The sequence below is a fragment of the Eulemur rufifrons genome, chromosome 6 (assembly GCF_041146395.1).
Source record: "Eulemur rufifrons isolate Redbay chromosome 6, OSU_ERuf_1, whole genome shotgun sequence".
Lineage (NCBI taxonomy): Eukaryota > Metazoa > Chordata > Mammalia > Primates > Lemuridae > Eulemur > Eulemur rufifrons.
In genome coordinates this window covers 91,479,789-91,492,783 of record NC_090988.1, presented here as the reverse complement: position 1 = coordinate 91,492,783, position 12,995 = coordinate 91,479,789, and the positions used below count along the sequence as shown (strand labels likewise).

General features: G+C 34.7%; 1 protein-coding gene across 1 annotated transcript; it reads right to left on the bottom strand.

Moving 5' to 3' along the window:
- Positions 1 to 6,525: 6,525 nt before the first annotated feature.
- LOC138384950 (olfactory receptor 5D13-like) lies at positions 6,526 to 11,630 on the bottom strand. Its single transcript, XM_069470591.1, has 2 exons — positions 11,419 to 11,630; positions 6,526 to 7,468 (listed from the first exon to the last, which is right to left on the bottom strand). Exons 1-2 carry the CDS (start codon positions 11,628 to 11,630, stop codon positions 6,526 to 6,528), a joined length of 1,155 nt encoding a protein of 384 aa, XP_069326692.1.
- Positions 11,631 to 12,995: the final 1,365 nt, after the last annotated feature.

The window sequence follows — 12,995 nt, the reverse complement described above, 5'->3', positions numbered from 1 at the left end:
ATTTTGGAGACATTCTTAGAAGGATTATCTTCTGCTGGTTATGCAGTCTGTTTGCAGGGCATATTGTATGGTATATTTATCAGGTCACCAATAAAATAGGTACTGAAAAATGCTTTAAAAAGACAATGATCATTAAAATTATGTCACGGTTAACATTTTATCCAAGTAGCTATGGTATTGTTTTGAATTAATTAAACTTGGTCCTGGGAGGATTACAAGGGTTGAATGAATAAACTAAAACCTTATTCTCAGCAAACAAAGAAACAAAGAAACAAACAATGTTTCATTATATCTTATTAGAAATTCTAACCTCAATAGTGTTTTTTTTTTTTTCCTCCTCATTGAGGGAAGCTAATTTGAATGCATGGGAAAAGGTAGTATCATATTATGCTATTTTATAGGGAACACAGGTTTAGAAAGCACATTTCACTAGTCCAGATTCAACCTCTTCAACTTAAAAATTCAGCAAATTTTTAAATTATATGACCCTCGATTTTATCATCTATGAAACCTGGATAATAACACTATGCTAGGTCCTTTAATGTTTGGTGCAAAAGTGTTGAATGGGGTATGACTTTCAAATAGTTTCAACAAATCTATACTAATAAAACCTTCACCAATATCAGCTCCCTTGCATTGTAATTTTCTAATATGTTAACCTTGCAGAATATTGCACCAGTTCTAAGTTTTGAAAATGTCTTTGTGGTATAAATTTGGAAAGCTATTTTTAAAAGAGTGCTATATCTTGGAATCCCTTTAATTTTAGATTTTAGACTCAATCTTGGATTCACAATTTTATCCATTTCTCAATCCACCAATACAGAATATTCATCTTACCATTGCGTTCTCATCCCTGCCCTTGCTCTTTCTGATTCTCTTTTGACATGCCGTCTGAGGTCTGTGGATTCGGGACGGGCAATCAGGGGAAAAATTTAAAAAGAGAAACCTTCAAAATGACCCTCCCTCTTCATTTCCACTGTCATCAACTACTCATCTGGATACCACATTTCCAAGTATCTTACCACACTAACGTTTAAGATGTAAAACTAACTGTGTCGTCTCTCTCTTAGTTTGGAATACAATAGTGTGTTTTTGAAGGCAGTTTATTATAAAATGTATCAAATTGAACCTCTTTGGCCTAGGCTTCTGTAATATCCCCAGGAACTGTGTAACCAAATCATTTTGTCAGTACAGTATTGTTTTATTCATACTAGTATTTTGAATCTTTATTTTACAAAAAAAGTCACTTATATCATCTAATCTATTGTTTATTCCTCTAAAATGCCACCTTTTCCCCTTCACGTTTTGCATTGTGTCATCACTTCACAAATTTCTATATAACTTTTCCAAGAAAGCTTTTCTGTTAATCCAAATGCCTTTTGTTTCTTATTCTATTTTCTCTCCACTGATATCATAACAATATTTATACAATGCCTGTAATATTCTACTAGTCTTTGTGTGTTTCTTTTAGCTTTTTTCTCTGAAAAATATCACCTCTTTAGGACAAGACATATATTCAACATAATTTCTATACCTTCTAAAGTACCTAACATAATAATGGAGACATATTTTTGAATTTAGGACAATGGTCCTGGAAATAATAAAAATTGAATTTAGCCTGTTTCATATAAACCAGGAACTAGGCAGATATCACTGCCTGCCAACAATTTACTGGATGTCAGTATCCCTCATATGAGAATGAAAAGATGACCCTAAGTTGAATCAACTCACCGGAAGCCAGATTTCCTTGATGTACTGTTTATTGAAGGTGTCCCTGCTGGTATTAAGAACTTCAGAAAAATTCTTTCTTAAAATAGAAGTTGTGTCTAAAATTTTCTAGGTCTTTAATCATTTTGTGATTCTTGCAGAATATAACTCAATAGACATACCAAAAAATGACATTTTTTTTTCCAACTGTAAGGCAGCAGAGATGCTGTTAAGGAAGACACAGACAGACCTTGAACCATATTCTGTGATCATGTGTTTTGTTTTACATTTAACTGCTTGACTTTGGGGACACAGACCCTGGAGAATCCTAATAGTTTGTTGTCATTAGCCACAAACAAAATAATTAGAGATAGTTTCTTTTTCTGTGACTTAGAATATAATTTATTCTAAATCATTAATATATTGATCTTCATGTCTTAAAAATAATTTACCTCTATGAAATCCATCTAATGTGATTTCTGCATCCACTCCCATAAGGCACAAATTAGGGAAGGAAGAAAGTGGTGTCAAATATTGATCTAATAATATACTACCACATTGGTCACTGAACATAAATTCTTGAGATTTGCACATATGTATAGACATTTGAAAACAAAAATTACAAAGTATTCAAAGGGACTGGAAATTCTGGTACAGCTAGTATTAGAAGATTTAGACAAATTGGTGGAGTAAATTTTGGCAGCTAATTAAGATTTATATTTACAAGTTATTTTTAATAGGGGCTGGCTAGCAAAAATTAAATATCTGCTTAAAAGCTTCTGTGGCTGACCCCTGTCAGTACATTTGACCTGTTATTTCCATTGAAGTCAAGCCAGGGATTTAATCAATAAAATTATTTCTACAATCTAAGCAAAAGATCACTTTAAAACAGACTGCTCAGAAACAGGAAGTATTTTTGTTATTTTATATTTTCTCTTTTATTTTACAGATATCTCAGTACAGTGAGTCAAAACTAAAATAATAATAATAAAATAAAGACAAAGTAAATATAGAAGTAACATATGATCCAGCAATCCCACTACTGGGTATGTAACCAAGAGAGAGGAAATCAGTATATCGAAGAGTTACCTGCACTCCCATGTTTATTACAGCACTATTCACAATAGCCAACATATGGAGTCAACCTAAGTGTCTATCAGTGGATGAATGGATAAAGAAAATGGGGTATATATACATAATGAAATATTGTTCAGCCATAAAAATAGAATGAAACCTTGTCACTTGCAACAACATGGATGAAACTGGAGGACATTATATTAAATGAAATACACCAGGCACAGAAAGACAACTATTAGATCTTCTCTCTTATATGTGGGAGTTAAAATAAGTGATCTCATGGAGATAGAGAGTAAACTAACGGTTACCAGAGGCTGGAAATAGTAGTCATGGGAGGTGGATAATGAGGTGTTGGTTAACAGGTACAAAAATACAATTAGATAGAAGGAGTACGGTCCAGTGTTCTGTAGCACAATAATTATAGTTAATAACTTATTTTATATTTCAAAATAATTAGAAAAGCAGAATTGAAATGTTCCAAACACAAAGAAATGATAAATGCTTGAGATGATGGATACCCCAATTATCGTGATATGATCGTTATACATGGTATGCTTGTATCAAAATTTCACATGTACACCATAAATATATGTGACTGTTATGTGTCCATACAAATTAAAAATTAAAAATAAATAAAGTCAGCTGAAGCCCAGGTGGGCGGAAGAGCATTTGTGCAACAAGTTCTGTTCTTAAAATTATTAATTCTGCATAGTATTATGTTGTAATTCTAAATTCCATTGCTCTAAGTTTGTTCAGAATTGCATGTAGGTTTTGGTTAAGGAATGATCTGTGTATATAGTACTAACTTATTATCAGTCTCCAATATGTGCACTCATTACAACTTTAGTCATCATTTTCATAAGTTCTGAACATGTTTTTAGATTCAGAAACTCATACTGTGCTGTTTCAACAAAGAGGTGGAGAATTGCATTATATATACAAATTAAAAAGATGAGGATCTTGATTATGGATGCACCTTCTTTGGTTAAAATATAGAAGTTTTTTGATAAACTTCTGAAAATTCAATTAAAGATTTATTTAAAAGAAAGTGCCAAATATTCTCAGTCATGTAATTAATGAGAAAATGGAGTTAGTTATATAATTTGTCATTTTACTACCACAGTAAATATAGTTAAAAATAATGAATGACTTATTAAGCCATACGAAAATATTTTTTCAGAGGAAGTATTGAGATCCCAGAAGCGGAGATAGACATTAAAAGAAAAAGTATATAGACACAGACTAATTGCTGAAGTTAAAACAAAAGCATCTTTCAAGAAGGAGAAAGTATTTTATTTGTCTAAGATACAAAAGTTGACTGTATTGTAAAGGATTCCAGTGGAAGATAAGGGAAAAGTATCAAAGTAAATTGGAGTGACAAATCTGGTCAAATTCAGGCCTAGCAAAGTTATGAGCAATGTCTTTGTGTCAAATTTTATAAAAATGTTCTGTGACAGGAATAATTAGCAGTCAATTGATGTCACTTCAAAACCCCCCACACACTAGTAGATTACAAGAGTAAAGACATATAATTATATAAATATTTGCAGGAACTATTTGTTTTAAAATTTAATATTAACACATGCAAAAATTTCCTTAGCAAATAAAATTAGAAGTTTTTTAATTTGATAAAGGAGATTTAATTTGATAAAGGAGATAAATAACAATAGAAACAACATGCTTCATAGTGAACGTATTTCTTTCTTAAATCATAAAAAGATATTTACAGCTTCATTTTTTCAATCATTGTACTATAACTTTTAACCCCACTATAGCTGGGTAATCCATGCATGCATATGAGCAAAGAATAGATGATAGATAGATAGATAGAATAAAACAGTCATTTACCATAAGATAACATTTCATACATAAAAATACATAATCTATAGGTAAAACAGATAAGAGAAAAAGTAGATGAGACAATTACAAATTTTGTAATGTTTGTGAATTCAATATAAATATACAAAAATCAACTGCCAGTTGGTTCCTCTTTTTCCCCATTACTTTCTACAAACAAGAGTGTTCTTGAGGTGCAAGATGGGGCCTGTGGAGTCAGATTTAACCCCTGATGGCACCTCTGACTACAGGGAGACCTGCTGCCTCCCACGATTACCAGTTTCCTAACAGCATGAGGCTCAAATCAGACAACGAGGAAATCCCCATCTGGCAGCCTTCAATTTATATCCGTCCTGCAGCCAAATCTTGTTAAGCTCTCAGTGTTTTAAAATTTTTCATTTTATTATTTTGAATAGGATAGTATATTAACACTGTGTAAAATTGAAAGTGAATTTAAAAAAAAAAAAAAAAAGAGTTCCAGTGAAAAGTTACTCTCTCTTTCACCCCTGTCCTCAGCTGTCCCAGTTTTCCCCTGCATCTGGCATGTGCCTGCAGAGATATTTGTACACATAAATCAGGATTTTTGCACATGCACACACATGCATACTTTAAACAAATAATAATATAACATATACTTCGTGTTTGACAATTTGCTTTTATTATTTAATATATTTTGATGATCTTTCCATGTCACTACAGAGTTGTTTTCCTTACTTTTGTTAATAGCTGCAGAGGTCTCAATTGTACGGATGTGTCATAATGTTTTTCTCTCCCTTTAACAATGGGATTATAGGGTATTCCCAATGTTTTGTTATTAAAAACAGTGCTGGCATATATAACCTTATAAATATGTCATTTTGCATGGTAGTGTGTGTCATCATAGGACACATTTCTAGAAATGGAACTGACGAGTCAAATGTTATGTACATGGCTATAATGCAAAACAAAAAATGGAAAATAACCAGTGTTGCTGAGGATGCAGAGAAACTGGAACATTCATTCACTTCAGATTATGAGACTGTGAAATGGTGCAGCTGCTCTGGAAAACAGTCTGGCAATTCCTAAAAAAGTTGAACATATAGTTGCATATGAACCTGTTTCCACTCCTAGATATATAGTGAAGAAAAATCAAAACATATATCCACCCAAAAACTTGCACATGAATTTTCATAGCAGGATTGTTTCTAGTAGCCAAAAGATGGAAACAACCTTAATATCCATAAACTAACACATGCATAAATATAATGTGGTATATCCATGCAATTAAGTATTATTCATCATTAAAAACTAATGAAGTACTCATACACAGGACCCAGACACAAAAGACCTCATTTTCTATGATTCCATTTATATGAAATGACCAAAATAGGCAAATTCATAGAGACAGCAAGTACATTAGCGGTTGCCAGGGGATGGAGGATTTGCAGAAAATGGGGAGTGCCCATTCACAACTATGAGATTTCTTTTTAGGATGATGAACATATTCTGGAATTAGATGTTGATAATGATAGCACAATATTATAAACATACTACAAACCACTGCGCCATATACTTTAAAATGATTATTTTAAGGCTACTAGAAAATATCTCTAGTTCTTTGCAAGTAATTGTGCCAGAGTTTTAATAACCTGAATTTTCATTTCCTGACTGTAAGCTCCCCAGGGCATCCAGAAGAATCCACACTTTCAGAAACCTTTGTATTACAGCATGTGAATCAATTATTTGGCTTAAGTAGTCTGAGATTACATCCTCAATAGTATTTATAATTTTAAAGTTATTTTATTAAACATCAGAGTAAATAGGTACTGAACTGTCAACTAGAGAGTTATCATACATTCATGTATTGATTTGATATTGAACTACTACACCAGTCATCTCAAAGAAAAATAAGTAATATTTCTAGTGTTATATTTTATGACATAATAATTTCATATTGATTAACTTCCTGACTGTGTCTTTTACATCTTTGTTCCGGAGGCTATAGATCAGGGGGTTAAGCATGGGAATGACCACAGTGTAAAAGACAGAGGCCACCTTGACCATGAGGCACGAGCTTTTGGAGTTAGGAATGCAGTAGAGAAACAGGATAGTTCCATGGAAAATGGTAATGGCGATCATGTGGGAGGCACAGGTGGAGAAGGCTTTATGGCGTCCCCCAGATGAAGGCATCTTCATGATAGTGATAAAAATAAAAACATAAGAAGTTAGAACAATCATCAGGCTGCTTATTTCATTGAATGTGGCAGAGACTAAAATGATCTTCTGGCTAATGTAGGGGTCAGAGCAGGACACAGCAACAATAGCAGCATGCTCACAGACAAAGTTATTTATGATGTTAGTTCCACAAAATGATAAGGTCAACAAAAAATATGTGTATGTTAAGGAACACATTATACTCCAAAAATATGCTGCAGCAACTAACAAGGAGCAAAGCTTCTGGGACATGACAACTGTGTAGAGCAGAGGGTTACAAACTGCCACAAATCGGTCATAGGCCATCACTGCCAACATGAAGGTTTCTGCCACCACGAAAACACAGGCAAAGAAGAACTGCATGATGCATCCCGTGAAGGAGATGGTTCTGTCCTCCACAACCAAGTTCTCCAGCAGTTTGGGTGTCACTGTGGTGGAATAACAGAAATCCACAAAGGACAAGTGACTGAGGAAAAAGTACATGGGGGTGTGGAGTTTGGGGTTGATCCTGATGATCACAATCATGCCCAGGTTCCCCAGCACAGTGACCGTGTAGATGGCCAGGAACACCAGGAACAGGGGCACCTGGAGGTCCACATATTCTGAGAAGCCCAAGAGGATAAAAGTGACTCCAGAAGTCTGATTTTCTTGGTTCCTGGGACAAAATAGGAAAGTGGATTCAGAGAAGTGAGAAGAAAAATTTGGAGAAAGTGAATTAAAATGAGGAAATATTGAGAGGCTTAATGATTATTCACAAAGAGTGCTATGGAAAACACTGAGTTTCAACCACTACACTATTTCAAAAGCTTGAATTCACTAATATCACAATTATAAATATGAAATTGGTATGCATGGAGTAATAAAAGTCGGAAGTTCAGAGAGGAAAAAATAAATCAGTTGGCCCTGGTATATTTTAAACAATCAGACTTCATATCATCAGAGGCAACTGACTTCATGAGTAGGGGCAGTCTAGCTTATTGTATGAATCAGAGTTCACTGAAAATGCTTATCTTGAAAGAAGTAGTTATCATAAATTTCAATAATTTCTTCCCGTCTTCACCTTTTAAGCTTGAGAACTTGGTACTCAGAAAAGAAAATTAGAAAATTGATGACTCCCTGAAACGGTCATTACTTTTGTTTTACTATTGTTTCTATAGCTATTTCTAAATTTCCCTTTCCAATGACCTTCCTACACTTAATTACACATTTCTCTCCATATATTTTAGATCTGTCTTGTAAAAGAATAATGCACTTGATCATCCAGTTACCTACTTATTGAAAATTATAAAAATCTGTTGCCTCTTCTTGGCGTATTATAGTATCAGGTATTCAGAATGATTTGGGGTGAAAACAAACTATAATATATCCAGACCATTTTTATTTTGCTGGAGATATTTCTACGATGTCGTGCTCAGGTGATCAATTTAGTCTACATAGATCCTGCGAATCTAAGATTCTGCTTTCTGAGAAATTGCTATGGTTTTCATTTGGTTATGGATTATTTTGCATTAAATTGTTTTTCATAGACACACATTATCTTTGCATTGCCTTATTCTCTTAGTTTTATTATCTCTTTCAACAATTTTATCTTCACTTTAGGTATTCTTCATAGCCATGGTCATACTATTAAATATGTTTTTATCAGTAACTATAAACTCTGAAAAATATCAATTTCTTGAAACTTCTGTAAGAATATAATACATTTTTTTTATCATTTACCATTTATCATTGTTGCTACACAATAAAATACAATTAACCAGTGCAAATGTTAAACACTGGGAAATAGTAGGTAGGTGTACAATAACACTTGAGTAAATGAAAGTACATTTGAGTGAATGAACTCTTGGCGTATAATATACATGTATAGGGGTAAAATTTTATAATGCTAATAAGGAAGTTAGACTTGCCTATTAAATGAAGACCACACTGTAAACTCATAATACACTGAGACATATCTTGAATTCTACAAAACAAGGAGCTGTAGTGAAACCCCATGGGACCGTAAGCATTCTAAATTAGTATAAAATGAGGACAGTTGGGGGAAAAATGATGCATTGGATTATTTTTTTTTAAATGTTCCAAGTGCCTTCAAAATAACTCAACTGCCCTATTCCATCATTGCGATCTAGAATCACAATGACTGCTTCCTGAAAGCCAAAATATCACTGGGTATAAGGGAAATACAATTCCACATAGAATTCATTAAAAATCATAGGCTTTATCACAAGCTGAAATTAAATGCTCTATAGTTTTCATTGAGTTATGATGATTTTATCTTCCAAGGAGATATACAGCACTTATGTTTCCCGCACATATATAATAAATATATCATTTATATACACATATAATTTTTCTTTAATTGCTCATTTAGATTCATTTGATACCTACAATTTGATCTACTACATTTATTATTAATTTCTAAATGTGTTTTTTTGTTTAACACAAACTCATTGAGTGAAATTTCCATAACTGAACACACTTTTTCACTTTTTCAAGCTCATTCTGAAATCTATGTTTGTTCCCTATGGTTGCTCTAACAAAACCTGAGCAGCTCAGGATTAAAAGGGAAATCATCACCATCAATGAAAAATATATTTTATATGCATATATAGATATAGATATATTCAGCTCATTCTTACCTATCCATCTTTTCCACTTGTGTAGCTTTTCAACCCACCTCTTATACTTTGTGTTCATAGCAACAGACTTTGACCCAAATTTCACAATCTCCAATTTAGTCCCAAGAAGTGTCACCCACGTTTACCTGACTGAGAGCTCAAGGTGCTGTGCAATTTTTTTCCCTCCTTTCTAGCCATGTCCACTCTGGCTTTCTAATTGCATATTTGCTATATACTCAGCACTGTAATAAGCATTTTGGAAACTGTGAAATTATCAAATATAGGCCCTGGCCTCAAATTTGTTTTATTTTGAGAATTAACTGAGCAATAATTCATGTAATTGCAAATAATACAATACGACAAATAATTCTTATTCCTTTTATTTATTTATTTCGAGACAGGAGCTTGTTCTGTTACTCAGGCTATAGTGCAGTGGTGGAAAAATAGCTCACTATAATCTCAAACTTCTGGACTCAGAGCAAACTTCCTGCATCAGGCTCCAAAGCTGTTAAGAATACAGGCATGTGCCACCACACCCAGCAACTAATTACTTACTAAAACTAAAGTTTATACTCATAAAACATGAGAAGGAAATTGTGATTAAAAATAATGAAAATATTTCCTGATAAAGCGGGACAATTAATAATAAATATAGTAAAAGATAATGAATCAAATATTTCTAGTTAGAGGAACTAAATGGTTATCGTGGCAGTCAGATTTACACATTGATTTGCCTCCTGCAAAGAATATTGAAACACATTATTTTCCTTCTAAAATGAAATAAAGTAAGAATTAAAGCAACTCACCTAAGTGGAGAACAATTTGACTTATTCATTTACTGATGCTTGTTTGCAAAAATGAATATAATCTAGGAAAGTTCCTGCTGAGAATTCAACTTTTTTTAAATATCAAACCTAAAGTGTATTTCAATAAATGTTTTAGGGAAATAACTTTTTCCCCTAATGTTTTCAAAATAAACTCAGCAATAACAGAAAGAAGAAGAGACCAAAACCTGAATCCTGGTGTTAAACTGTGTCACACATATATGCCACCAAGTCCTTAGGGATGTTAACAGTAGAAAACATAATTGAAGCATTGCCTTGGAGGCCACAAATCGAGCAATTAGACAAAACAATGGTTCATGTGATATTTTGGTTGCATGTAATTTCTTCTAAAAATTGGGGAATATTAATCATTTCATCACCAACTTTAATTCTATGATCTTCTTTTAAATATGTTGAACAAGAGTTAATTCATTTTGACTTTCAATGCTTATAAAATACAAAAGATGTACAAAAGAAAAAATCAGCTATTAGGAAACAATCAAGAGATAACTATTCTTAATCTTTGTTCTAGTTCTGGTTTTCTCACTCCTAGATGGGTATTTAAGTACCAGTGTATATACAGATACAAATCTTACACAAGTATAGTTATATTGTTTGTTATACTTTTGTAATATAACATTGTATTGAGCTCTTCATATTTATATAATAAATAGCTATTCAACTTCTACAAATAGCTGTTCAAATTTTCTTCAAGCAAATTTGATGTGCAATATTCTTTAATTTATTAGATTTGTTCTCTGCTTCTGAGCAAAGCTGCCAGGGAGGGGCTGAATTGGCCCCACTCAGCCAAAGATTCTGCATGTTCCTTTCCACCTTCCCCTATTCCACCGTTTCTCCTGGGCCTCTGCTAGCAGGCAGGACCACAAGCCAGCAGATCTCCCCTGACTGTGATGTGAGCACACACAGCCCTCCCATGGGAGGGTGCTTGCCCTTCGTGCATGCTGTAGCTAGGACCCACTCTGATCTGCCCCTAAATGCATACACACCCCAGTAGACTAGCTCACAAATATCCCTTTTGTGCTCCTGGAGGACGCGATTGAAACCTGAGTTTACAGGATCTGGGGATCTGGCCTGCAGCCCTGTTCCCTTGCCCTGGAAATCAATCCCTGACACCGCCATGAAGAGTGCTGGTCTCAAATTACCCACTGGGTGCCCAAGCTGGATCAATATCTCTCCGCCTCGGGATTTGCCCCACTCTGCTGGAGCCACCAGGCAAGCAGCACCTGGGAGGGCTGGTAGGTAGGGAGCTCACAGTCCGAGTATCCCTCAGTAAGCTGCAGAGCCTCAAAAGGAAAGGTCCCATTCCCTGCAGATGCCTCTGGGTGGTGGCTAAATTGTCTCTCTCGGCAGCCATGGGTAGGAAAGGAGAAGGGGAGAAGGAAGCAATTTGGTTCCTGCCCATCATCGCAGGTGGGGTGGGAGATGCCCCGGCAGAGCTGGGAGCCTGGTGGCCTGTCTACAAGAGGCTCATGGCTCACTGGCAGCAGCCATCTCTGGGCTGGTGTCGGCAGGTCTCTCCAGCAGCTCAGAAGCCCACCAGCAGTCTGAGATGCAAGGGAGGGGAAATTTAACCGCTCCACCTACCCTTGTCGCTGGTCTCCAAGCCTCTCATGGTTTGGACCCTGTTGATGCCTTTCTCCTTTCAGTTCTGCTCCACAACTCCTCCCCATGGAGTCTCCAGTAGTTTTAGGCACCCTTCCTTCCGACCCTCATCTGATCTGTTTGTCTGCCTGTTTGTTTTTTTCACTTTCATCTAAAATCTATCTTTCTTGCAGAGACACTCTGGCTGGCGGGTTTTTTTTTTTTTTTTCTTGTCCACCATCTAATTTTGGTATATGTATACCATGGAGTTCTACTCAGCTACAAAAAATAATGGTGATCTAGCACCTCTTGTATTATCCTAGATAGAGCTGGAGCCCATTTTACTAAGAGAAGTATCACAAGAATGGAAAAACAAGCACCACATGTACTCACCATCAAATTGGTATTAACTGATCAACACTTAAGTGCACATATAGTAATAACATTCATCGGGTGTCGGGCAGGTGGGAGGGGGCAGGAGGGGATATGTATATTCACACCTAATGGATGTGGTACACACTGTCTGGGGAATAGACACACTTGAAGCTCTGACTCGGTTGGGGCAAAGGCAATATATGTAACCTAAACATTTGTATCCCCATAATATGCTGAAATTAAAAAAAATTAAAAAATGAAATCGATTAATTTTGTATTAACTGCTTAATACCAACTTAATGATGGCTTAGTGAGCAGAGACATGAAGAAGATCTATTTTGGAGATAGAAAGAGCATGACTACTGTAAGATTTTTGTGAGAGACTCTGGAATAATAAATAATGTTTTCTTCTTTCTTTAAGCAACTGAGTAAATGAAGACCCCATTCACTGCTACAAAGAAGACCGGTTGGAGGAATAAGTGCATTATAAAAATGGGTGATACAAAAGTAGCTTTTATTAATCTTGATCATTATATCATTCAGTAATAGTTGTAAGTATTCTTAGAAGAAAATTGGACTTTCTCTTGATATTCAGCATTATTTCCACACCTTTTATTGAAAGAAAATATATTACATTGACACTCAAAAAAATGTGTGATGCCTGTAAATGGTTGCCAATAATTTCAGCAGCAACTTCTTAAAGCAAGCAGATATTTTTCACAATATAGACCTTAATATCTTCATTTTATCTGAAATAAAGTTT

Coding starts and splice junctions, on each gene's coding strand:
- LOC138384950 (XM_069470591.1), bottom strand. CDS start 11,630: ATGGCTGCCGAGAGAGACAATTTAGCCACCACCCAGAGGCATCTGCAG. Junction 7,469..11,418: donor CCAGCTTGGGCACCCAGTGG/GTAATTTGAGAC, acceptor ATTTTGTCCCAG/GAACCAAGAAAATCAGACTT.